General features: G+C 46.0%; 1 protein-coding gene across 1 annotated transcript in view; it reads left to right on the forward strand.

Moving 5' to 3' along the window:
• The window catches only part of LOC109874472 (protein FAM189A1), a 139184-nt gene that overhangs the window by 71338 nt on the left and 40616 nt on the right, over positions 1 to 27230 (forward strand). The window contains exon 3 of the mRNA XM_031810206.1: positions 26437 to 26547. Within this exon, the coding sequence (XP_031666066.1) occupies positions 26437 to 26547 (111 nt within the window). The remainder of the gene's footprint in view (positions 1 to 26436; positions 26548 to 27230) is intronic.

Below are 27230 nucleotides of genomic sequence, written 5' to 3' on the forward strand. Positions count from 1 at the left end.
TGTGTCTCCTATGTTCGTGGGAACCAAATAGAGCTCTTCCTGGAACCAAACCGTGTTCTCCTATGGGGACAGCTAAAGAACCCTTTTGGGATCCTTTTTTTAAAGAATGAAGTTAATTTGATCACCCTGTTGCATGAGAACTTTACTGGAATGCAGGAAATGTAAAACGTGTAGTGTATTTGAGGTTTACAAAGGCTTCTGAAGTTTGTCAATTCCACTTTGAGATTTCAGACTTGATTTTGCCTTACGAAAAACATATCAACCCGCACACAAATCCACATAATAATTCACATTTCCTGTTGCTGCAGGATTATTTTCCTGCTGTAGCGACCTGGCTCAAATTAAGATCCTACGTCTGTAGGGTGTATATGGAGAAGGCCTAAAGAGAACATAGGAGCCCCGACCTGAAATGACAGAATGGCCTTTTCCATCTGTCGTCTTTACTGTTGCATTCATGAACCTTTCAGGCGACAGAGAGAGCAGAGCTCCATGCGTGTCTCATCTGTGATCTGAGGGGATTCTCCTTGCTCCACTGCGCTGCTCTGCTCTCTCAGGGGTTGGAGAGTCATGTCCCATCAGGATATGAACACACCCACCACTCATCTCCCCCACAGCCACTTTTACCTTCACCTCCACCCCAATATCCCATTCACCTCACTGGTGCCAGAGCCACGGCTATAGCTACTACCTTTGGTTATGGATACACACACCTGGTTTTCACTCCAACACAAATAGAGGATGGCGTCCTTTTGGTCCGATAACTCCCCTCTCACCCTATTGAAATAACTGATTTAATTTATCATTTCAAAATATTTAAAGGCATTTTTGGACTTTTGGCCAAGGCTGTCTCAGGACCTGGATGAATCTTTAATGGTGTTGAGAGTGTACAGACAGAGGAGTTAACAGTAGTGTGTTGTAGTAGCACAACCACTGTGTGTTAGGCAGCGTGTGGGGAGGTCCGTCCCAGTGGTGTCTGTACTGCATGGTGCAGCTCACTCACACAGCTCCATGGCCTGGGTATATTCTGCTGTACTCTGTTCTGCTGGACTGGGCTCCATCTCTGTATCCCTGTCTCTCTGACTCACCTTCAGCCTGTTGGATATGAGGAAGCAGTCAGTCGGTACACACCACTGGCCCTCTCTCTGCTCTGTCTTTCAGTCTGCCTGGGGTTTTCCCTGGGCTGTTTACTCAATGGAAACTCAAGTTTAATGTCTTTCACTGACATGAATACAGAGGGAGAATGTTTAAAAGTGAGAGAGTTGTTTCTGTAGCAACATCTGAATACACCAGCGGCAACCACTTCACAATCGCCCCCTGTCGCCAAGGCAACCCAGAGGCAAGCAACCCAGTGTTCACAATGCAGATTCTCCCTCCAGGCGGCCATTCCGATATCTCTCACAACCTCTTAACTGGTCAAAACAAGTAGTCTACATGGTGAAACAACTACATGATTGAAGTATAGTTCTGTTTTAAAATCCAGTCTTGGTACGACACTAACCGTAGAGGCTCCTCCAGTCCTAACCCTACCCTTGTTGACAGGAGGCATAGAGAGGAGCACAGTGTATATGGTGTGATTTATGGAGGCGCTGTCTGTAGAGACCTGTAAATCTCTGAGCCCCAGCTCAGGGCATAGCAGGCCTGCCTCCTCCATCCTGCCTTCTCCTGTTTACTGCTGTATGCTGATGTCCCCTTATCAAACCCTGTCAGAGCTGTGTGATCATGGGGGGAGTAGCTGGCCCTTTTAACTGTCTCCCACCTGCCCCACCCTGGCCCTACCATCCTGCACCACACAGCGCGCATCACACCCCAGGGCTTTCTATTACTGATCACATCATCTAATAACCATAGCAACTGGACGGCAGCAAAATGGAAGTCATTTTAAAGACGTGCTATGTAGCAGCCCACTGACCCTCACTATTCATACATACTGATAAGACCAGTGATGTAAGGATGAGATAGGGAATTCCTGATGAAGGCTTGAACACTACATCTAAAAGTTGTCTATATTATTTTTAACAAAAACAAAATAAACCATGGACCCCAAATAAGTCATGCTGGCAATGAGGTGCTGTTTTTTCAGTGTTTTATTTGACTTTGGAGTGTATGTTCCTTGCTGACCAGATTTGAGATATTTAATTACTCCACTTGATTTAGATTGATTTCAAGTGACTAATTCCCATCATTATGAGTCACAGAGTTGAGGAGGCCAAGGCTCTGGCTGCATAGAGACCTAAGTACCCACATTAATCCGCAAATTATGGTAAAAATTAGCCAATTAGAGGCTTGAGCTTTCAGCTCTGTAACCAGTGAGTCAGCGGGGGTGACTCACCCCCCCCCCCCCCCCCCCCCCCACCCCCCCACCACCACCACCACTCTCAAAACCATTAAATCATCTAGTTCAAACGGGATGACGAATCATATGAGGAAGATGTTAGTCTTAAACAATCCGCCAATTTGAACACTGGATTTTTCCCCAGTGGATTGTTTGTAGTAGGCCACTCTATTGTGACTGTGTTGTGCAGGTGAGAATAGTGAGAATAGACTTCTAATGCTAACAAACAGCAACTCCCTGAGATAATCACCCAGACACCCACACACTGAACCACTGCCATCTGGGTTCCCAGCACTAAACTGCTCTCAGTTAGACTTCTCATTACATACACACATGCACACAGGTACGCAGCCCACACAGATATGGATACACACCCCTTTATCATGCACCTGCTGTAGTCCTCGTCAAATAATAATTATGTAAATTTGACAAACAGTCCACCAGATTTCCGGTTTATTGTTAGATTTCCTATTTCCTAGTTCCTCCTTTCCTATGCATGTGTACAGCAGATCAGTTCCAGCCTTAGTGATCAGTCAGTCTGGTGTTATTGTGCTGTGGTTGAGAGAAGGCTTAGCCTCTCCTGTGTTACTTCCAGTGAGAGCTCAGATGATAGCCAGCCAGGGAGAGAGTGCAGATAAATACAATGAGGGGAAATCTGCTGACAAATCTTTCCCTCTGGTGGGTTTTAAGGGAGCTCGTGTTGAGAGCCAGGATATTACCCACAACAATAAAGGACCAGTGGCAGGATCCCACCATTCACACCACTGAATACAGATTCATCAGTGGATTCTGGATCTGCAGCCAGGAGTTTTATTATTCACCCATCACCATACTGCCTGCCTGGCTTCCTGGACAGAAGTGTCCCATCATCATTCAGCCCTGCAGACCTCCTCACCTCTCCTGTCTGTCTGCCTGCTGCTGTTGTGTCACCTGTCATTGCCCTGGCAGCGTGATGACAGGATGCTTCCTTCTTACTCTGTAGAAGACATGGCTTTCCTCTGAGAAACCTAGGCCTTAAGGTGTCCCCGTACTAGATTTGATTTGCTCGTCATAATATATGCACAAACTGTTTCGACTGGGAAGCATACGGTAAGCTTTACTGTGGCCCTGCGGCCACGCACGCACGCACACACACACACACCATTTAGATCCCCACTGTAGTCTGGCTCTTACCAAACAGTGTTATGTGTTGGCATCCATGTCCTGTCGCTGAACCTCCCATCGTGTAGAAAACCTACCAAAGAAAATGACTCCCATTCAAACAGCAAAGCCTCTTCAGAAGTAAATCAAGTTTCGATCAATACATTAACACAGTAGCCCAAACCAAGGAGATTGTTGTGGGAGAAGAAAACATGTTTTCTTCAATGTCTACCCTTGACATTTTAAATTCCTTATCAAGTTTAAAGCCATGTGGGAATTTTCCTCCTTCAGCCAATCTCTGTGTGTAAAGAACCGATTTCTTCAGAAATTCTCCTTTAGTAAATATGGTATCCCAACTCTGTCAAATTCATCATCAAAGAATACAATGAAGATGTGATGGAATAGGAGTCTTCTCACCCACACAGTACAGGATAGACAACTACATGCTCAGCAGCACTCTCATCTTTTAGGCAAATTAATTGGAGAGTGAAATGAAACTCTAAGGATCTATGGATCCTCAAGTCTTTCCACTTGAAACACTGTCCGTTTCATCCTTCACTTGTCACAGCTAGGAATTACCCATCACTTAGCAGGAGATCCCTACAGTACAGTACCATACATGGTGAAATGATACGTTGCTGTTTGGTGTGGAGTCACCTCTCTCTCTCTATCTCTCTCTCTCTCTCTCTGTCTTTCTGTGTGTCTCTCTCTCGCTCTCTCTCGCTCTCACTCTGTCTTTCTCTCTGTCTCTCTGTCTCTGTCTCTCTGTCTCTGTCTCTCTCTGTCTCTGTCTCTCTCTGTCTGTGTGTGTGTGTGTGTGTGTGTGTGTCTGGATGGAGGTGTGAGCCCCGGGGCTGGGAGGTCTTACAGGACAGGACCTGATGGGGATCTGACTAATCTAGCCTGGATGCTACTGATTAGAGGGTCTATAGCTGATGCTAGCTCAGGGAAGAGTTGGCAAGGGGAGGCTGACATCTCTGATTGCTGCCCAGCTGTTTAAGGCCTCTAATCAGCCGACAGCCAAGTGGTCACTCAGAATGCAGTGCAGCACGTCGTTCATGATTAGACTCCATTTTCTTTTGTGAAGGGAAGGCAAATCCAGGAAGCTGCCGAAGTGATTCACACTGGAGTCAACCTCTAGATCGCCCTCGTGATTAGCAACATGTTCTCCTCAGCTGTCTTTGAAATCCTCACAAATAAAGAGCAAAAACACATTTCACTCTCAGGACACACTGTTTTCTTGCTAAGGACTGAAATTGTGTTTGGGTAGAATGATTTCACTGTGTTTCTTTTTAGGAGGGTACAAAAAAGGAGAACTTGAAGCATGTGTAAGTGGCACATATAGATGCTCATGAATTCAAACCATTTTTTTCTGCCTGGAGGTGGAAAGTGCATGATCATCGGCCACATGACCAAATGTCCTTCCTGGATGCAATGAATGCCGGCTGCAGAGACATCTCAGCTGAAGACTGCCGGTGGTGGACAAGGCATGTCGAGCGTTTCTTTCCAAGGTGCATAGCGAGAGATGACATAACGTGATGTGAACGAGAACATTAGGCCAAATGCTGAAGATGGTGTAGATTAGAAACAGAACGGGGCATTTTGCTGTTTTTTCTCTTCTGGGCCTTTTGTACTGTAATTGTGTTTTATTTATACACATTTGGAACCAAAAGCCATTTTTGTTGGATGTGTTGTTGATCACTGGCAGCAATTTCCTGTTGCTAATAACGTTTTTACAGCAGCAATTCTGTCACTTACTATTTGTTTCTGCTGTACGTTCTATAAAGTATAGATGACTCATTCACTTTTAGATAGCATGTTGCCAAAAATGCACACATTCCACACTCAACCAAAAAATGTACTATTTGGCTAATTGTGTGATGTTGGTGTGTTGCTGAGTTAAGAGTTTAGAAAAAGTATCTTAAATATAGGTCAACGGTTGTTAGCAATTGTAAAAATAAATAATAATAAGACTGCGACTATACAATCGTAAACAAGCACAGTCTGGAATGATCTAGTCATTAACGGCGCAAAATGATTAGATCCGATACGGCGATATTTTGAGTGACATATTGTAGAAGAGGTCTCCCCAATTTTCCCCAACCCTATTATCGACAACGAAACATCCTGGTCATATTTGTGCAATTTCAAGATAAAGTCCTGATTTCAGCAAACCATGGAACAGGTTTTGTCAACAACATAATTGTGTGTTTTGGGAAAACAGAGGTATTTCATGCAGAGTTCACTAGCTCATGTTGTTCAGTTGAATGAACAAGCCATGCTAGCAGGGTGCAGTCAGGGGGTTTGCTAGGCTACAGATGTGATATCTTAATTTGACCACCCTGTTGCAGGAGACATTATTTGAGGTTTAAAAAGGCTCCTGAAGTTTGTAATTTCCCCTTTGAAATGGCAGACTTGATTGTTCCTTATGAAAAATATATCAAACCCTACAAATAAATCCACATAATAATTCACATTTCCTGTTGCTGCAGGAATATCTTCCTGCTGCAGCAAACTGGATCAAATTAAGCTCCTACGTCTGTAGCTGTAATAGTGGTTAGCACAGATCCAACATTTCACACATGACTGGACTGAGGCTGTAGGTTGCTTACTGTCACTGGCTGGACAAGTAGGGATGAGTAAACAGTGTATCAGCCTGCCGATAAGAGACTTCGAGAAAAAAAAGTGTTTTAGAATGAATGAATTTACTTCAGTAGCCAACTTTTGCAGAGCAACCCTCCAACTCTCTGTTAGGGCAGAGCTGAGATGACAATGTTGTGAGGAGTCATGTGCCCAGGGAATGTGCTTCCCCTATTATTGGTTATAAAGGACTGGAGGGTTGGGAGTGGACTCAGTGGAGTCTTAACTAAAGAACACAGGCCTTTGTTTAGACTGGCACCACATTTTGTGCATCAATTACTGTAGAGAAGGAGACCCAGCCCCAGTTTCAGCCTCTCACCCAGCTGTTCATAACATCTCCACCAATAAAAAGTCATGAAAGCTGGCTTGTCTCTGGAGCAGACAGATGTGGGCACGGTGGCTGCTGATGGAATCCAACACGCCAATCACATGATGAAATGAATGAATTCCACTGAAATGTGTCTCCCACATTTAACCCACCCCTATGAATCAGAGAGGTGCCTTTAGTCAACACAGTGGGTTAACTGTCTTGTTCAGGAGCAGAAAGACATATTTTTACCTTGTCAGCTCGCTCGGGGAATCGATCCAGTACCCTTTTGGTTACTGGCCCAATGCTCTAACCACTAGGCTATGTGCCACCCCATTTGACCTGTCCTGGCTTTCACTTGGTACTGTAACATTCATCACATTCAATGCCCTCAGGATGATCAGGCCCATGCTTGTTGTCTTGAATGTGTTATCAATAGACCTTATAATGCTATTGAGCAGTAAGACAGTACAATACAACACACCCCACGAGGATGGGATACTACTAGCTGGGAGCAACCAAAGTGATCAGGTTTTACTATTGCCCGATTTCTCTTGGGCCTGCCACTGTACAAATGCAGTCAAATTGATGTCATGCTCGCTTTGACATCTCTCCACATTCATTCTGGCTGTGAATTATTGTTAGGGCCAGGAGATTTTCCTGACCATATGACCTGACCAGGACTAGGGGCCTGGAGTTTTTCCTGGTCAAGTCACATAGTCACGAAAAAACTCCTAGTCCCTCTTATTTTATGGGTCTGATTTCACATCATTCTTAGCCTTTCTATCCATCCCCATGCCAGTTGCTAAGCCGAGTAAAACGGATCACTATTTAGTTTATCCAGTTGGTCGTCAGTTGAACTGTACAGTAGATTCCCTCGGCTCCATGTCCAAAATATTGCTTTCTCACGAGTGCCCCGTGTCAGAGGAGTGAAGTGAGGCCTGTGCAGAAATTACCCGGACCTAAACATTTACCTTTATGTCAATGGCTGTGTGTACACTGGGGGGACAGAGAAGCCCTTCACTTATGCAGGCTATATTCTGCCTCCGTGCCTCGGCTCCATGACTCGCTTTGTAGGTATTTATTTTATCCCCAGATCATTTTAAATAAACCAGGGTGCCTTTAAAGGGTCTCGTTACCGAACATCCATTTAGCTTTCACTAATGGCTGATCCAGTGGTTCCATGTGAGACCTCCATGTGAAACCTCTGCGGAGAAGCATTTGGTTGGCAGATGGCAACTCTCTGGAACACGTGGAGAGGTTCTTTGTGTTAGAACGTGTATGTGCAAATCCCACACATGCCCTTAAGGTTCCCATGTAAATGTGTTAATTAAAACAAGACTTATTTATAGACAACTGGTTGTATCAACTTGACAGCTACTTGACAACAACTTGCGGCAGTTTGATTCTTGATGGGCCTCCTATGATTGTGTGTTGGTGTGTGTGTGTGTGTGGGGGAGGGGGGGGGGGAGTATGTGTGTGGCAACTGTAACTGCTACACACTCCTAAACACAGCTCCTCCAGGGTCTAACAAGAACATCTAATTAGAGCCTTCTGGATGTGTGTCATAACATCCTATCCTGGTCTTTTAAACACATTTAGTTGGGTAGAAAATGGTACATCTACCATGTGGGCAATGTATAAGATGCACGGAATAATTCAAATGAAAGACTCTCTGTTTCTCCAAATTGTAGCTGGTTACTGTATAGAGCAGCTATTTCTGGCTGTGTGAGGCATTTGTATTCTGTCAAGATTTATATCATACACACTTCTTTCACACATTTTCACACACCTTCTTCTGTTTACCCACAGAGACTCTTCCTGCTTATCTTCATTGTCCGTATAATGAGAGAGCTCGCCTATTTACCACGAGGGTATGCATTTGCATTCTCCCACGTTGTGCATTAGTACAGTCAGTTCTATTAATTGAAGCTAACAAAGTCAATTGGACAAGCCTAGAGGAGCAGTGCATTTCAGGGGAATCATTGAGTGTATTAGAATGGTGTTAATGATGCTGCTGCTGTCTGTCATTTCCAGTAATTAGGGCGCTGTGGGCTCTCCGGGTTTTATATAGCCAGGAAAAAAGGAAAAAGACACACACACACACACACACACACACACTGCTTCCCGACTTTCACAGCTCCATATCTGTCTGGAAGTGTGCGTTTTTGTCCTCCCTCTCCTCTCCTCTCTCTCCGCATCCTCCTCAGAGTACTGTTATTTTTTTGCCTTGACCCAGATGTGTAGACTTTAGCAGGAGATGTAGCTGTGGTGTCGTGGAGACGGGCCCCAGAGGACTGCCTGTCAGGATGTGCTACAGCAACAGAGAGAGAGGTGGTCCGTCCTGATCAATAGAACGTCAGGTTGAAGGCACAAGGCTAAGGGGAATGTGGAATTGCTTTACAGAGAGAAGTGGAGAAAATGTGTCAAAATGTGGCCATGGGAGATGTACACTGAGTGTACAAAACATTAGGAACACCTTCCTAATATTGGGTTGCACCCCCTTTTGCCCTGAGAACAGCCTCAATTCATCAGGGCATGGACTCTACAAGGTGTCGTAAACGTTCCACAGGGATGCTGGCCCATGTTGATTCCAATGATTCCCACAGTTGTGTCAAGTTGGCTGGATGTCCTTTGGGTGGGGGACCATTCTTGATACAAAGGGGAAACTGTTGAGTGCAAAAAACCCAGCAGCGTTGCAGTTGTTGACACACTCAAACGGGTGCGCCTGGCACCTACTGTACTACCATAGCCCGTTCAAAGGCACTTCAATATTTTGTCTTGCCCATTCACCCTCTGAATGGCACACATACATAATCCATGTCTCAATTGTCTCAAGACTTAAAAATCCTTCTTTACCCTGTGTCCTCCCCTTCATCTACACTGATTGAAGCGGATTGAACAAGTGACACCAATAAGGGATCATAGCTTTCACCTGGATTCACCTGGTCAGTCATTTTCAAGAGCAGGTGTTCCTAATGTTTTGTACACTCAGTGAAAAATCCCATTTGGGTCTCTTTCCTCTCAGTTCAAATCTCAGTTCATGTAATGGATAATCATTTCCTATATGTTATATCTTCCTCATCTTGATGATGTTCTGAAGTATTCTACAGGTGGTTGGCGTTAAATAAAGAATAGAGGTCTATAGAGAAGCGGTTTATGTAGCATCTGATATGCAACACAGTTCTGTGTGGCCAGCCTGAGCCAATGACACGCTCCGTGCCTCAGTTATGTGTTAACGCACCATAGCCTCATATGTCAGTTCACTCTCACTCAGAAACCACAAAGCTTCACAAATCCTTAAAAGACTCCCATTCAGAGTCAATGGGCTCAGGACAGGTTCTGATTCCGTTGCGATAAACATGTCCCTACAGATGCGTCATGGGCCAGGCAGAATATTGATGTTCCATCCAGTGAAGCAGCAGGGTACCAGAGACAGGAGAGAGGGGTTGATGGGGAGAAGGAAGGGGGGAGGCAGTAGAAGTGAGTAATTAGTTTGTGGCTCTGTGATCATTGGCCTGGAACTGACACTGTGGTACTCCTCACCGTTCCCTGACCCCTACAGAGAGCAAGCAGCTGCAGAATGAGCCCACAGGAAGTGACATCATATCACTGCCTGAGCAGCCTGCCTGGCTCTCTCAGCCCAGCCCTAGCCCACTGGGCCTGTAGCCCATCAAACTCCCCAACAGTTTAACTGCCATTTCCAATGTTGGGGGAAAATAAACCATAAAAGCCAGTACCGACTGATGTAAGTGGTGTTGTCGTTGTAACAGTGTTGCTGGACATGATGCTTTATAAGCTGGGGCTGTGCCCAGTCTGCTTTGATGAGGCCAACAGATGAGACCAAGTGCCTATTAGTTCAGATTCTGTGTCTGTCTGCCTTGTCTGTCTGTCTTGTCTGTGTGTGTGTGTGTGTGTTATCTGCTTCACCTAACAGTTCATCTGCAGCCTCGTAGCAGAGGGGAGCAGCCGAAATCCCTTACAGTTTGCCTACACTGAAAAATTAAGGTTCTTAAAATGGCACCTATGGTTCTTCAGAATTCTAAAAGGTTCTTGAAATGTATGGAAGCCTGCAGATGTGTATCTTTCATAGCAAATTAGCCAGTGTTATCTAGTGTTGATTTTCAGTGTAACATTTATAGTGTTGATTCAGGAGTTAAATGAACACTTGTAAAGAGTTAAATGAACACACATTGGTGTAAAATAATCTCAGTGTTAGTGTTAATAACCAGAGATTAACCAAAACAACGCCCATCATTATCATATTTCCCAGCATTCTCTTTTGCAGGTTTGTTTCTATATCTATGTTTTTGCATATACATTGATAAATTAATCTTATGCTACTCAAATATAAATAATGTACATTTTTCTAAGCTATTTTAATTTGTTACTTGGACTTATTGCATCCATTACTTGTTCCAGGGTCGAACAACCATTTCAGTAAAATGCTTCCCCTACGGCAGGGGTGTCAAACTCATTCCAAGGAGGGTCTAGTGTCTGCTGGTTTTTGGGTTTTCCTTTCAATTAAGACCTAGACAATCAGTGACCTTAGTTCATCAATCAAAGTTCAAGGGAGGAGCGAAAATTCGCAAACACTCGGCCCTGGAATGAGTTTGGCACGTGCCCTATGGCATCGCTCTGAAGAACTTTTATTTTTAAGAGTACCACCTCCAGCAAGGCTACATTATCAGTCACAGGTTTGAGTAGGTGACACCAGGGGAACAGGCTCTTGTTCTTCAGACACTGACAAACAGCTTTGCACACAGATTCCAGCTCTGTTTGTTTGCTGAGTCAGAGTCCAAGCAGGAGAGTGGGGTAACTCAGCTGAGACATTTGAAAGGCCTGCAGTTTCTGTTTCGCCTGCCTGCTATCCCAGGCCCTCAACCAAACTGCCATCACAGGGCCCCCCCTCTCTCTCTCCGTCCCCCTCTCTCCCCGTCTCTCCATCCCCCCTCTCTCTCTCCCCGTCTCTCCGTCCTCCCTCTCCCCCCCCCCCCCCTCTCTCTCTCTCTCTCTCACCCTTGACTGGATATTCCTAATGAACTTTTCTCCCAGTAGAATATGCTGCAGCTGACCTCGAAAAACAAAGGGCTGTGTAAACAATGTGGCTCTTGCTGTTGTTGCAGTGGCTCTTGCTGTTGTTGCTGTCTCTCTTAGAGAGAGAGACTTGGTAATTTACCAGAGAGATGATGATGAAGATGAGGAGGCAGGGTGGGAATAAGAACTAGGCTATACAGCTGAGTGAGTTTAGGACAGAATATCCTGTTGCTTCTCTCAGACAGACTCAAGGACATCTCTCCCACACTCTCTCTCTCTCAATTCAATTCAAAGGGCTTCATTGGCATGGGAAACATGTTTACATTGCCAAAGAAAGTGGAATAGACACAAATGAAATAAACAATCAGAAAACCCTCTCTCTCTCTCTCTCTCTCTCTCTCTCTCTCTCTCTCTCAACCCCCTCGCCCTCCTCTACTGTCTCTCTATCTCCCCCTTTATCACATACACACTCTGTGTATCAAAATCACAGGGACGGGAGAGAGAACAAGAGATGAGGGCACTTGGTGCAGGATAATGTACGGAGCAGTGTTTCTCCAGCTCTCTCTCTCTCTGAGATAGATAAGGCTGATGAATGATGTCCTCCCCTAGAGCCCTTCAGAGCAGGGACTGTGGATCCATATTGATTAGAATATGAATTAGCTTCCTTATCTGATGGTTTATTTGGCGAGACTGTGGTGATCCGTGCTGCCACAGCAATTCTCAGCGACCATCATAGAATATTATCCTGCGATTGTCACCCGCCAGTGTTTTCGTGATGATGCTCTCCAAAGAGGGGAGCCGATCTGTTCCCCAACATCGTCTGACTGTGCCCTTCAGACTGAAGCAGAGGTGTCTCTGACTGGAGGAGATGGTATCAACACAAACACAAATCGCTGTCTTTCTCTGTACTGAAGCAGCAGTTTGAAATAGACAACGCTTTTCACTGGTGCATTGGGATTACACCCAGAGCCGGTCCTGACCTCCCTGGGGCCCTAAGCAAAATTATGCTAAGGGGCCCTCTTACCTGACCCGTGAGCCATGTAAACCATTTGCCATCGCCACACAGTTACACCTGACACCCCAGTGCTCCCACTACAATCCTCCCTCCTTTAAAACAGTTTGCTCCATCTGTTGGTCAAAGAATAAGTAGACATATACAGAACAGAATGAGCTATAAACAAACACTATTTATTGAACATAATATTTTTTATAGAATCTTCAAATAAGCGAATATTAACATTAACATAAATAAGAAATTGTAGAAAATTATCAAATGTAGAAAATAATCAAATGTAACACTGAGCTTTGGCTCTGCTGCCTGTTAATTAGTCCAGTCCTCACAATATTATGCAATTCGCTTTGTCTGTCTGGGCACCAGTCTATCTGGACTGTCTGGAAGAAATTGAGAAAGTATGTCACATAGTTAAGCAGTCATTTCCACAAATGCACTTCTGCCATACAATCTGAAATATTACTAAGTGTGTAAACATTTGAATGTTTGAATTCAAATATTACCATCAAAATACTCCTCTTATACACTTTCCTGATGCAAAATCATCAACGATGTCATCATGGGACATGTGTTTCCCCATGTCATGATTTATGCTCATGACGGTCAGACCACTCAAACGTTCCTGTGACATGGAGGACCTCAGGTGACTTTTGATGAGCTTTCATTTTGAAAAGCTCCTCCCCTGCCGATGCTACTGTTACTGGTAGGGTGACTGCAGTTCTTAGGGCCGTCTAAAGGTTAGACTAGAGTTCCTCCAGGGTTCTCTCACAGAGAAAGGAAAGCAGCTCAAAAGGCAGTCATCTTATCTGATGGAAGATCAGGTACATTCTGAATCTCGTGTGCCAGATCCATTCCACTGGAGAGTGGGGTAACTCAGCTGAGACATTTGAAAGGACTGCAGTTTCTGTTTCGCCTGCCTGCTATCCCTGGCCCTCAACCAAACTTGGAGTCTCTCTCACTCTCTGTCTCCCCCACTCTCTCTCCCTCTACCCCCTGTCACCAGAGGTTTGTACCTGCAGGGAGACGGAGCCATTACAGCCCAAACTCATTACGTCCTCCTCAGCGGGGGCCTGGGTTGGGCCTCCTTGTTTTAGCTGATAGAGGTCAGGAACTGATTAAATGTTGAAAAGTGGAGGCTAATCACATGGTGACCCCCCTGGGCTGTATTGTGGCCCTCATTTCACTTCAAACATTGGATCTTTAGGGCGGCTCAGACTATGTGCTCCTCCTATGGGCCAGTTACTCTGGGCAGTCAACATAGCAGATACCACACTACTCTACTACCCTGTCTCCACTGCTGTGTGTCTGTCTGTGGACTCATCACCTGGGCTGCTGCTCTCTGGCCCGACCTTCATTATCTCTCTAATGCTTCCTAGTTAGCTCTGTTCCATTCTATTCTATTCTAAGATTCATTGGAAATTTGTGGATATGGATTGATAGAACAGGTGATGATTAATGCCGCAATTGACCTCTATTCTGCTGTGGCCTCTGGTTCACCCCTCCAGACTGTGTGGTAGCAGGGCACGGTGTTACTGTTAGAAACATACTGTGGGAGGGGAACATATGAGAGGGGTTGAAATGTACAGCCTGGTCTGGTGCCATTATAGCTCAATGAGGTCTGATCCTATAGAGGGTGTTTGGCTGATGTATTTCTCCACATAACTGTCCTCCCTGAGGCCTCTTATCAGCCCTAGCAGATATGCAGACTGACAGACGGGTCACTCTGAATTCACGCTGCCTCCATGATGGACGCGGTCGCCATCTAACAACAGAGAAAGCGTTTTCACTCCCAGTCGACTCTGATAGATCTCAGTTACTGGGACCCTCATCAGGATCCACAGCCTCTGCAGTTAATGAAGGAACGTGTAAGTGATCTCCTATTCACATGGTTTAAACATTTGCCCCTGAGGGATGAGGGTCTGTGGAATCCATTATGCCTGGTTCAGACTTCAGTTCTCCATGGTTAGCCTGCCTGCCTGCCTGTTGAGGGTTTGTAACAACACCACCAGGGTTTGTTTGGGTGAGATGGACCGACTGCGCCTGGCCTCACGGCAGGCTCTGATCATATTCATGGTGATGGAATACAAACATGCGCTGTGGTGCACGGCCACCCGGGGTAACTCAATATGGCTGTGGGCATGCATATCTTACAGCCAGGGGAGGGCTGGGAGATGGAGGGCTGGGAGGTGGAGGGCTGGGAGGTGGAGGGCTAGGAGATGGGGGGCTTGGAGGTGGAGGGCTGGGAGGTGGAGGGCTGGGAGATGGAGGGCTGGGAGGTGAAGGGCTGGGAGGTGGAGGGCTGGGAGATGGAGGGCTGGGAGGTGAAGGGCTGGGAGGTGGAGGGCTGGGAGATGGAGGGCTGGGAGGTGGAGGGCTGGGAGGTGGAGGGCTGGGAGGTGGAGGGCTGGGAGGTGGAGGGCTGGGAGATGGAGGGCTGGGAGGTGGAGGGCTAGGAGATGGAGGGCTGGGAGGTGGAGGGCTGGGAGATGGAGGGCTGGGAGGTGAAGGGCTGGGAGGTGGAGGGCTGGGAGGTGGAGGGCTAGGAGATGGGGGGCTGGGAGGTGGAGGGCTGGGAGGTGGAGGGCTGGGAGATGGAGGGCTAGGAGGTGAAGGGCTGGGAGGTGAAGGGCTGGGAGGTGAAGGGCTGGGAGGTGGAGGGCTGGGAGATGGAGGGCTTGGAAGGGGAGGCAGGACGGAAAGGGTTACTCCCTCCCTGGTTTGCCCTGTGATATTGCAACCAGCTGCTGTCGCCCTGGGCTTCCTGCTAACCAGACTGCAATAAATCCATCCTTAACCCTCAGACTCCACTATTTGTCAAGTCAACAGGGGTGATAGTGCAGAAACGGTGGAAAGAAAATGTGAAAAATACACCATGTTTTCTTTGCCTGATTAAAGACTCTATAGTGCTGCAAATGTTGCTTTTCTTACCCTCTGGGGTTATTGTAATACAAACCCACTATACTCTACTATGTTAGTTGTTCTCTAAACAGGCAAAAAAGAAGAAAAGTGGAGTGTGAAGTTAGTTATGTACAGAGTGAGTTGGGAAATCAATGTGTGTCTGGCTGAGAGGTGAAAGCACTGCTGGACAGAGTTTAGCAGCCCTGCAGAGACACACAGAATAGATGTGTTGGCAGCAAACACAATCACAAGGCTTGTTAGAGAAAGAGGAAGAACACAACAACATTTCTCCAATCTCTCTCTCAGCTGAGATAATTGAAAATAAATGATGTCTTGTCGCAGTGGTGCTGCAGACTAAATACTAATTTGTGCTGCAGAGCAGAGGACTCAGAGAGCTGTGCTCCTATACCTCCACCTCGGTCTAACATGGCTTCATCTGGCTCCGACAAAACTCTCCAGCACCCCCACCTCATCTCTCCAGTCCCCAGGCTTCCAGTCCCCAGAAGTCCCACCCCAACAGGCCCCAGCACGGGCACTTGTCAACAGGTTGTCATTCTAGAGGTTAACCCCCCAGTTAGAGGGAATTGTTTTTACAATGTGTGCCTTTTCTGGTTTATTTACCTTCCCATAAACCCCCTCCCTCAGGTCAAGGGTCAGGGGGAAGAACATCCCAGGCCGTCTGTAGGGGAGCAGGACACTGTTTAGACTGGGCCTCTCTGCCTGTCCCACAGCCTGGCTCTATGCCTGGCTCTGCACTCATACAGACAGAGGGACACAAGCAGCTGCCTTTGGGTAGACTAGAGCATCCTCTCTGCCTCTACTACACATGCATATTTCTCATTTTCCAAGATTGCATCTTTCAAGGGTAATGTTCTGCATTGTATAGTTGGTAGCAGCAATGCCCCTGTGCCTGTATGGCAATCTAGCAACATTGCTAGTTGTTGTGACAAACCTACTTTTTTTGTTGAGTCAACATTAGTTTTGGGGGACTTCATAGGACCCTGTCTGCTATTGTGGCTAATGAGCTTGTCGGTCTGCAGTGTAGTGGTGGACAGAGGCAGTCAGGCCTGGTGGGCTGCAGTATTACTGGGGTCAGAAACAGACGGGTCTGGTGGGCTGCAGTGTTACTGGGGTCAGAGACAGACAGGTCTGGTGGGCTACAGTGTTACTGGGGTCAGAGACAGACAGGTCTGGTGGGCTGCAGTGTTACTGGGGTCAGAGACAGATATGTCTGGTGGGCTGCAGTATTACTGGGGTCAGAGACAGACAGGTCTGGTGGGCTACAATGTTACTGGGGTCAGAGACAGACAGGTCTGGTGGGCTGCAGTGTTACTGGGGTCAGAGACAGACAGGTCTGGTGGGCTACAGTGTTTACTGGGGTCAGAGACAGACAGGTCTGGTTGGCTGCAGTGTAACTGGGGTCAGAGACAGACAGGTCTGGTGGGCTGCAGTGTTTCTGGGGTTAGCGATCTTTGTCCAAATTAGAGCCATTCTACGTGCAGCTTTACCAGCAACATGTATGTCCTTGCCAGTGAAGTCAAAGCTGTTCTCTCGAAGCACCCTTCAGTTTTCAAAAGCTTTTAAAAAATATATCCCAGTTCTACTGTCTGACGGCTCTCCTCAACCCTCCACACACTAGATGACTATTGGTTAATTCAGGAAGTGTAGGCATACTGCATATTTGTACAAAACGACTAATTTAGTATTATACAGAATATTTGATGTATTTTATTTAGTTCTTGTACTTGTTTCATGGTTAAACTTGGTTAGACCTACAGCTCGTTGCATGTCTTCTCATTGTTCCCTCATTCTGCCTCTGTGTGACTGGTCTGACTGACTCAAACTTCCTGTCATATTTCAACTGCACACGTCCCTGTTGGTGGTCATACCATACTACACATGGATCCTCATACAGTACCATACTACACATGGATCCTCATACAGTACCATACTACACATGGATCCTCATACAGTACCATACTACACATGGATCCTCATACAGTACCATACTACACATGGATCCTCATACAGTACCATACCACACATGGATCCTCATACAGTACCATACTACACATGGATCCTCATACAGTACCATACTACACATGGATCCTCATACAGTACCATACTACACATGGGTCCTCATTAGGTACCATACTACACATGGGTCCTCATACAGTACCATACTACACATGGGTCCTCATACAGTACCATACTACACATGGGTCCTCATACAGTACCATACTACACATGGGTACTCATACAGTACCATACTACACATGGGTCCTCATACAGTACCATACTACACATGGGTCCTCATACAGTACCATACTACACATGGGTACTCATACAGTACCATACTACACATGGGTCCTCATACAGTACCATACTACACATGGGTCCTCATACAGTACCATACTACACATGGGTCCTCATACAGTACCATACTACACATGGATCCTCATATAGTACCATACTACACATGGATCCTCATACAGTACCATACTACACATGGATCCTCATATAGTACCATACTACACATGGATCCTCATACAGTACCATACTACACATGGATCCTCATACAGTACCATACTACACATGGGTCCTCATACAGTATCATACTACACATGGGTCCTCATACAGTACCATACTACACATGGGTCCTCATACAGTACCATACTACACATGGATCCTCATACAGTATCATACTACACATGGATCCTCATACAGTATCATACTACACATGGGTCCTCATACAGTACCATACTACACATGGATCCTCCTACAGTACCATACTACACATGGATCCTCATACAGTACCATACTACACATGGGTCCTCATACAGTACCATACTACACATGGGTCCTCATACAGTACCATACTACACATGGGTCCTCATACAGTACCATACTACACATGAGGGAAATGACTGTATGTATGAATGATTAGCGCCCTGATGGAAAAAGTCCATGCCTGGGCCTTGTGTGTTTTCCATCCCCTGTCCACCGATCAGAAAACAAAATGGTGGGGATATATTGGCATCCTGGCGAGTGTTAAATGGTGACTGTGACAGGCGGTGTAAATCTCCCCGGTCCCTCAGTGGCATGCAGAGTTGGGTTCCAGGAAGTAAACTGAATTGGAATTTCAGTGTACTTCCTGAATTGACTGAATAAAAAATGGTATTGACCCTAACTCTGATGGCATTCCCTAGCAGTGTCTGCCAGTCTGTCAATCAGTCTGTTTGTCATGCTGGGGGCATGGTGGCGGACGGTAATTAATGAGTGTCTGTTAAACAGCGCAATGTGATCCCAAATGGTAATTAGAACACAGAGCCAGTGTGGAGCCACACATTTTCATTAGCTCAGGAGACAGGTATGTGTTGGTGAAATATGACTCTAAAAGAACAGCCATTCAGTCAGGTTAGCTATAAGGCACAGACGATAAAGTCAGCTATTAATGAGATTTACTGCAGACACTTACCTGTCTGCCTTCTCATTGGTGCTGAATTCAATTTATGGAAAGCAATGAAAAGGAAGATAATGGAAACAAAGACGGAAAATAAATGAACAGAAACAAATAAAAACAAATAGAAAATCATAGAATAGAATGCTGGTTTTGGCTCGTCTCAGATTGGACCTGGGATGTCTTGTCAGAACATCCTTGGAGAGTCTGATTTAATATTGAAAGGGAATTTGTGAGTTCCACCACAATCTAAACAGTAAACACACATTGTAACAACATATTTAGTATGATTGTATAAATATATGATTGTTTTACGGAAATGTACCTCACACTATGGGGCATTTTCCACTCAGTGGGAATTGCCACAGAGAGAGCAGCAGAAAACCTGGTGAGATTGAGCAGTTCATTTGATTGGCTGTGCTCAGCTGGCGATGAGGCGAACACTCAGAGGCGAACACTCAGAGGTGCCCGTTAATAGGTGTTTTACGACTGATGTTGGAGGCACGGTCTCTCTGCTCAATCTCTGCCTTACAAAATGGTCATTGTCAAAGCCTCGTTCTATTCTCAGTCAAGCTAATTCATATGTTTTTACACAAAGTTCTCAGCTTTCTGCTTGTTTCCTTTAACGTCAGTGATGAGACATTTGAAGCATGGGAACAAGTGTTGTACTCTGAAGATGTTGACCGTCACAGTCTCTCTGAAGGTGAACATCTAAAGCAGTGTGTCTTTTCTTACCATATGGCAGTTTAGTTTAGTAACACACACACACACACACACATTAAGTGATGTGACAATCCAAGGTTAATTAACATATCAACATGGAAATACAGGTGCACTTTATGATCCGTGTTTAAACACCCTCATGCACGTTTCAAGCTAGAAATGAAAAGTGCATAAGAGTACACGTACAGAGGCAGAGAGTACACATATACATACAGGGGCAGAGAGTACACGTATACATACAGGGGCAGAGAATACACGTATACATACAGGGGCAGAGAGTACACATATACATACAGGGGCAGAGAGTACACGTATAGATACAGGGGCAGAGAATACACGTATACATACAGGGGCAGAGAGTACACATATACATACAGGGGCAGAGAGTACACATATACATACAGGGGCAGAGAGTACACATATACATACAGGGGCAGAGAGTACACATATACATACAGGGGCAGAGAGTACACATATACATACAGGGGCAGAGAGTACACATATACATACAGGGGCAGAGAATACACGTATACATACAGGGGCAGAGAGTACACATATACATACAGGGGCAGAGAGTACATGTATACATACAGGGGCAGAGAGTACACGTATACATACAGGGGAAGAGAGTACACATATACATACAGGGGCAGAGAATACACGTATACATACAGGGGCAGAGAATACACGTATACGTACAGGGGCAGAGAGTACACGTATACATACAGGGGCAGAGAGTACACGTATACGTACAGGGGCAGAGAGTACACGTATACATACAGGGGCAGAGAGTACACGTATACATACAGGGCCAGAGAGTACACATATACATACAGAGGCAGAGAGTACACATATACATACAGAGGCAGAGAGTACACATATACATACAGGGGCAGAGAATACACATATACATACAGGGGCAGAGAGTACACGTATACGTACAGGGGCAGAGAGTACACGTATACATACAGGGGCAGAGAGTACACGTATACGTACAGGGGCAGAGAGTACACGTATACATACAGGGGCAGAGAGTACACGTATACATACAGGGCCAGAGAGTACACGTATACATACAGAGGCAGTGAGTACACATATACATACAGGGGCAGAGAGTGCACGTATACATACAGGGGCAGAGAGTACACATATACATACAGGGGCAGAGAGTACACATATACATACAGGGGCAGAGAGTACAGATATACATACAGGGGCAGTGAGTACACATATACATACAGGGCCAGAGAGTACACATATACATACAGGGGCAGTGAGTACACATATACATACAGGGGCAGAGAGTACAGATATACATACAGGGGCAGAGAGTACACATATACATACAGGGGCAGTGAGTACACATATACATACAGGGGCAGAGAGTACAGATATACATACAGGGGCAGAGAGTACACATATACATACAGGGGCAGAGAGTACACGTATAGATACAGGGGCAGAGAATACACGTATACATACAGGGGCAGAGAGTACACATATACATACAGGGGCAGAGAGTACACATATACATACAGGGGCAGAGAGTACACACATACATACAGGGGCAGAGAGTACACATATACATACAGGGGCAGAGAGTACACATATACATACAGGGGCAGAGAGTACACATATACATACAGGGGCAGAGAGTACACATATACATACAGGGGCAGAGAGTACACATATACATACAGGGGCAGAGAGTACATGTATACATACAGGGGCAGAGAGTACACGTATACATACAGGGCCAGAGAGTACACATATACATACAGAGGCAGAGAGTACACATATACATACAGAGGCAGAGAGTACACATATACATACAGGGGCAGAGAATACACATATACATACAGGGGCAGAGAGTACACGTATACGTACAGGGGCAGAGAGTACACGTATACATACAGGGGCAGAGAGTACACGTATACGTACAGGGGCAGAGAGTACACGTATACATACAGGGGCAGAGAGTACACGTATACATACAGGGCCAGAGAGTACACATATACATACAGAGGCAGTGAGTACACATATACATACAGGGGCAGAGAGTGCACGTATACATACAGGGGCAGAGAGTACACATATACATACAGGGGCAGAGAGTACACATATACATACAGGGGCAGAGAGTACAGATATACATACAGGGGCAGTGAGTACACATATACATACAGGGCCAGAGAGTACACATATACATACAGGGGCAGTGAGTACACATATACATACAGGGGCAGAGAGTACAGATATACATACAGGGGCAGAGAGTACACATATACATACAGGGGCAGTGAGTACACATATACATACAGGGGCAGAGAGTACAGATATACATACAGGGGCAGAGAGTACACATATACATACAGGGGCAGAGAGTACACGTATAGATACAGGGGCAGAGAATACACATATACATACAGGGGCAGAGAGTACACATATACATACAGGGGCAGAGAGTACACATATACATACAGGGGCAGAGAGTACACATATACATACAGGGGCAGAGAGTACACATATACATACAGGGGCAGAGAGTACACATATACATACAGGGGCAGAGAGTACACATATACATACAGGGGCAGAGAGTACACATATACATACAGGGGCAGAGAGTACACATATACATACAGGGGCAGAGAGTACACATATACATACAGGGGCAGAGAGTACACATATACATACAGGGGCAGAGAATACACGTATACATACAGGGGCAGAGAGTACACATATACATACAGGGGCAGAGAGTACATGTATACATACAGGGGCAGAGAGTACACGTATACATACAGGGGAAGAGAGTACACATATACATACAGGGGCAGAGAATACACGTATACATACAGGGGCAGAGAGTATACGTATACGTACAGGGGCAGAGAGTACACGTATACATACAGGGGCAGAGAGTACACGTATACGTACAGGGGCAGAGAGTACACGTATACATACAGGGGCAGAGAGTACACGTATACATACAGGGCCAGAGAGTACACATATACATACAGAGGCAGAGAGTACACATATACATACAGAGGCAGAGAGTACACATATACATACAGGGGCAGAGAATACACATATACATACAGGGGCAGAGAGTACACGTATACGTACAGGGGCAGAGAGTACACGTATACATACAGGGGCAGAGAGTACACGTATACGTACAGGGGCAGAGAGTACACGTATACATACAGGGGCAGAGAGTACACGTATACATACAGGGCCAGAGAGTACACATATACATACAGAGGCAGTGAGTACACATATACATACAGGGGCAGAGAGTGCACGTATACATACAGGGGCAGAGAGTACACATATACATACAGGGGCAGAGAGTACACATATACATACAGGGGCAGAGAGTACAGATATACATACAGGGGCAGTGAGTACACATATACATACAGGGCCAGAGAGTACACATATACATACAGGGGCAGTGAGTACACATATACATACAGGGGCAGAGAGTACAGATATACATACAGGGGCAGAGAGTACACATATACATACAGGGGCAGTGAGTACACATATACATACAGGGGCAGAGAGTACAGATATACATACAGGGGCAGAGAGTACACATATACATACAGGGGCAGAGAGTACACGTATAGATACAGGGGCAGAGAATACACGTATACATACAGGGGCAGAGAGTACACATATACATACAGGGGCAGAGAGTACACATATACATACAGGGGCAGAGAGTACACATATACATACAGGGGCAGAGAGTACACATATACATACAGGGGCAGAGAGTACACATATACATACAGGGGCAGAGAGTACACATATACATACAGGGGCAGAGAATACACGTATACATACAGGGGCAGAGAGTACACATATACATACAGGGGCAGAGAGTACATGTATACATACAGGGGCAGAGAGTACACGTATACATACAGGGGAAGAGAGTACACATATACATACAGGGGCAGAGAATACACGTATACATACAGGGGCAGAGAGTATACGTATACGTACAGGGGCAGAGAGTACACGTATACATACAGGGGCAGAGAGTACACGTATACGTACAGGGGCAGAGAGTACACGTATACATACAGGGGCAGAGAGTACACGTATACATACAGGGCCAGAGAGTACACATATACATACAGAGGCAGAGAGTACACATATACATACAGAGGCAGAGAGTACACATATACATACAGGGGCAGAGAATACACATATACATACAGGGGCAGAGAGTACACGTATACGTACAGGGGCAGAGAGTACACGTATACATACAGGGGCAGAGAGTACACGTATACGTACAGGGGCAGAGAGTACACGTATACATACAGGGGCAGAGAGTACACGTATACATACAGGGCCAGAGAGTACACATATACATACAGAGGCAGTGAGTACACATATACATACAGGGGCAGAGAGTGCACGTATACATACAGGGGCAGAGAGTACACATATACATACAGGGGCAGAGAGTACACATATACATACAGGGGCAGAGAGTACAGATATACATACAGGGGCAGTGAGTACACATATACATACAGGGCCAGAGAGTACACATATACATACAGGGGCAGTGAGTACACATATACATACAGGGGCAGAGAGTACAGATATACATACAGGGGCAGAGAGTACACATATACATACAGGGGCAGAGAGTACACATATACATACAGGGGCAGTTTCCAGGACACAAATTAAGCCTAGTCCTGGACCAAAAAAACACCTTTCCAAAATACTTTTCCCAGATTTGGCATAGTCTGTGTCTGGGAAACCACCCTATGGACACACAAATATTCAATGTTATTTCTCTGATCTTCTGATCTAACTCTTCCTTTCAAACTGTTTTCTCTGTCCCTCCTCATGTTTTAGTTTAAATTCATAGATTCGTAGCAGCTGAATTGAGTCTTAAAGACCTGAGTCTTAAAGTCCAACTGAAACCACCATCTCTCTAGCCGCCACAACCCCTTAGCCGCCACAACCCCTCTCCATCTGTTTACACCATCTCTCCCTCTGTTCCTCCTTCGTTCCCTCGCTCCCTCTCCTCCTCTCCATCTGTTTACACCATCTCTCCCTCTGTTCCTCCTTCGTTCCCTCGCTCTCTCTCCTCCTCTCCATCTGTTTACACCATCTCTCCCTCTGTCCCTCCTCGTTCCCTCGCTCTCTCTCCTCCTCTCCATCTGTTTACACCATCTCTCCCTCTGTCCCTCCTCGTTCCCTCGCTCTCTCTCCTCCTCTCCATCTGTTTACACCATCTCTCCCTCTGTTCCTCCTTCGTTCCCTCGCTCTCTCTCCTCCTCTCCATCGGTTTACACCATCTCTCCCTCTGTCCCTCCTCGTTCCCTCGCTCTCTCTCCTCCTCTCCATCTGTTTACACCATCTCTCCCTCTGTTCCTCCTTCGTTCCCTCGCTCTCTCTCCTCCTCTCCATCGGTTTACACCATCTCTCCCTCTGTCCCTCCTCGTTCCCTCGCTCTCTCTCCTCCTCTCCATCTGTTTACACCATCTCTCCCTCTGTTCCTCCTTCGTTCCCTCGCTCTCTCTCCTCCTCTCCATCTGTTTACACCATCTCTCCCTCTGTTCCTCCTTCGTTCCCTCGCTCTCTCTCCTCCTCTCCATCTGTTTACACCATCTCTCCCTCTGTTCCTCCTTCGTTCCCTCGCTCTCTCTCCTCCTCTCCATCTGTTTACACCATCTCTCCCTCTGTTCCTCCTTCGTTCCCTCGCTCTCTCTCCTCCTCTCCATCTGTTTACACCATCTCTCCCTCTGTTCCTCCTTCGTTCCCTCGCTCCCTCTCCTCCTCTCCATCTGTACATGTGTCTGTTTTTCAACCTCTTTCTCAGTAAATGTGTCTTGTCCTCCCCTCCCACTTCCCTCCCACCCCCAGGCTGGGCTGGTGTCCCCTGTGTCCCTCCCCTGCCTCCTGGCCCTCCCGTCTGGGTTAATGTTCCATCGGGTGCAGCACCAGGACCAGGGCTGTAAATCAAACAGGCTACAGTATGTGTGGACGAAGTCCAGGCCTGATATACAGGACCCGGCTCTGCCTTGTAATCTACTGGCAGAGGCCTATCACGGCTTTAAACCCATTCTATTACACTTTAACTGTGATTTAAAGGAGCCCAAATGTTCACTCTATTTCTCCTCACAGGATGTATTTCCTGGGACTGTCAGCTATAAAATAAAAATAATTGTTTTTAATGGGAGACTAGAGGGGGAACATGGAGGTAGCCACTCTGGTGACAGTGCAGAGAGGGGGGAAATTGCCACAGAAGAGATCTATCAGGCTGTAGGGAAGCAGTAGTGTTGATTGGAGTTGGGCTGAGGAATTAGGAGGAGATTGGTTCCTCTACCTGACCATCCTTCATCGGGGCTTTAGGTCTTCAGGTGACACTAGATACGAAAGGCATTGTGAGAAAATATATAAGGGTGTCAAGGACAGTCCTGTAACTATAAGGGACAGTGTTACTAGGAGCAATGTAAAGAGTTGGTCTGTCAAATGTCAATATGTATGCGTGGTGTTTGTGCTCTTAACCTCTGAGCAGGTGGGTTAGCCATGGGTTAGATTAAGTTTATCTTAGATGGACTTCATTATTTTGAGAAAAAGGGTTATTGATTTCTGTGAACATCTGCTGCCTTTTCCTCCCCCTTATTAGTCATTGTAATCAGTAAATCAGTCAATATTGATTGGTGAAGCCTTCCCTCTCACTGTAACCATGCATAAAAAAACACATTGCTGCCTACCACAAGACAACATGATAATTAAATCAACTGGTGATATATTTCCTAGAGGACATGATGTTATGGCTGTATTGTGTTGGTCTACTGTTGCTCTATAAATCTCATCATCTCTACTGTGTCTCTCCACAGATCACCTTCTTCATGCTGCTGTCGGCGGTGTGTGTGATGCTCAACCTGGCTGGCTCCATCCTGTCCTGCCAGAACGCTCAGTTGGTCAACTCTCTGGAGGACTGTCAGCTGGTGAGAGACCAGTGCCCTGCCCCTCTACCCTCTCTGTCCCCCCTGTATGTGCCCTATCTCTCCCATCTACAGGGGCCAGTACTGGTTCCCTATCTCTCCCATCTACAGGGGTCAGTACTGGTTCCCTATCTCTCTCATCTACAGGGGCCAGTACTGGTTCCCAATCTCTCCCATCTACAGGGGCCAGTACTGGTTCCCTATCTCTCCCATCTACAGGGGCCAGTACTGGTTCCCTATCTCTTCCATCTTAACAGGGGCCGGTGGATGCGGTGGGGCCCCTGTTCATATGAAGGAGTTGTGGCATCTGGTGTTGAAAGGCCCTAGCCTGTCTGGGATCACAGTACAAATACATATTAACACCAGCCACTCCTACGTCATTCTTAATAGTAGGGCTCAGTGCCGTTTGTCTGTCTGATTACCCACTGGAGCTCATAGTTGAATTATTAAGAAAAACATAATAATCCGCCGTCTGGGTAGAGAGCGCTTTCAATTTGTCTGCTGTCTGCGGCAGGTTGCATTTCTGTTCCTGTGTCAAATTCACAGAGCTTCCCGTTTTCAGATGGTGTGGCACAACGTATGTGTCAGGATCAGGCTGGGGAAGGAGTTGCGTACCTCATACTAGCATAGATTACATGAATCTATAGACTCATGACAAGAGTAAAGTTCCTAGATCAACTATGCTG

This window comes from Oncorhynchus kisutch, linkage group LG3, assembly GCF_002021735.2.
Source record: "Oncorhynchus kisutch isolate 150728-3 linkage group LG3, Okis_V2, whole genome shotgun sequence".
Lineage (NCBI taxonomy): Eukaryota > Metazoa > Chordata > Actinopteri > Salmoniformes > Salmonidae > Oncorhynchus > Oncorhynchus kisutch.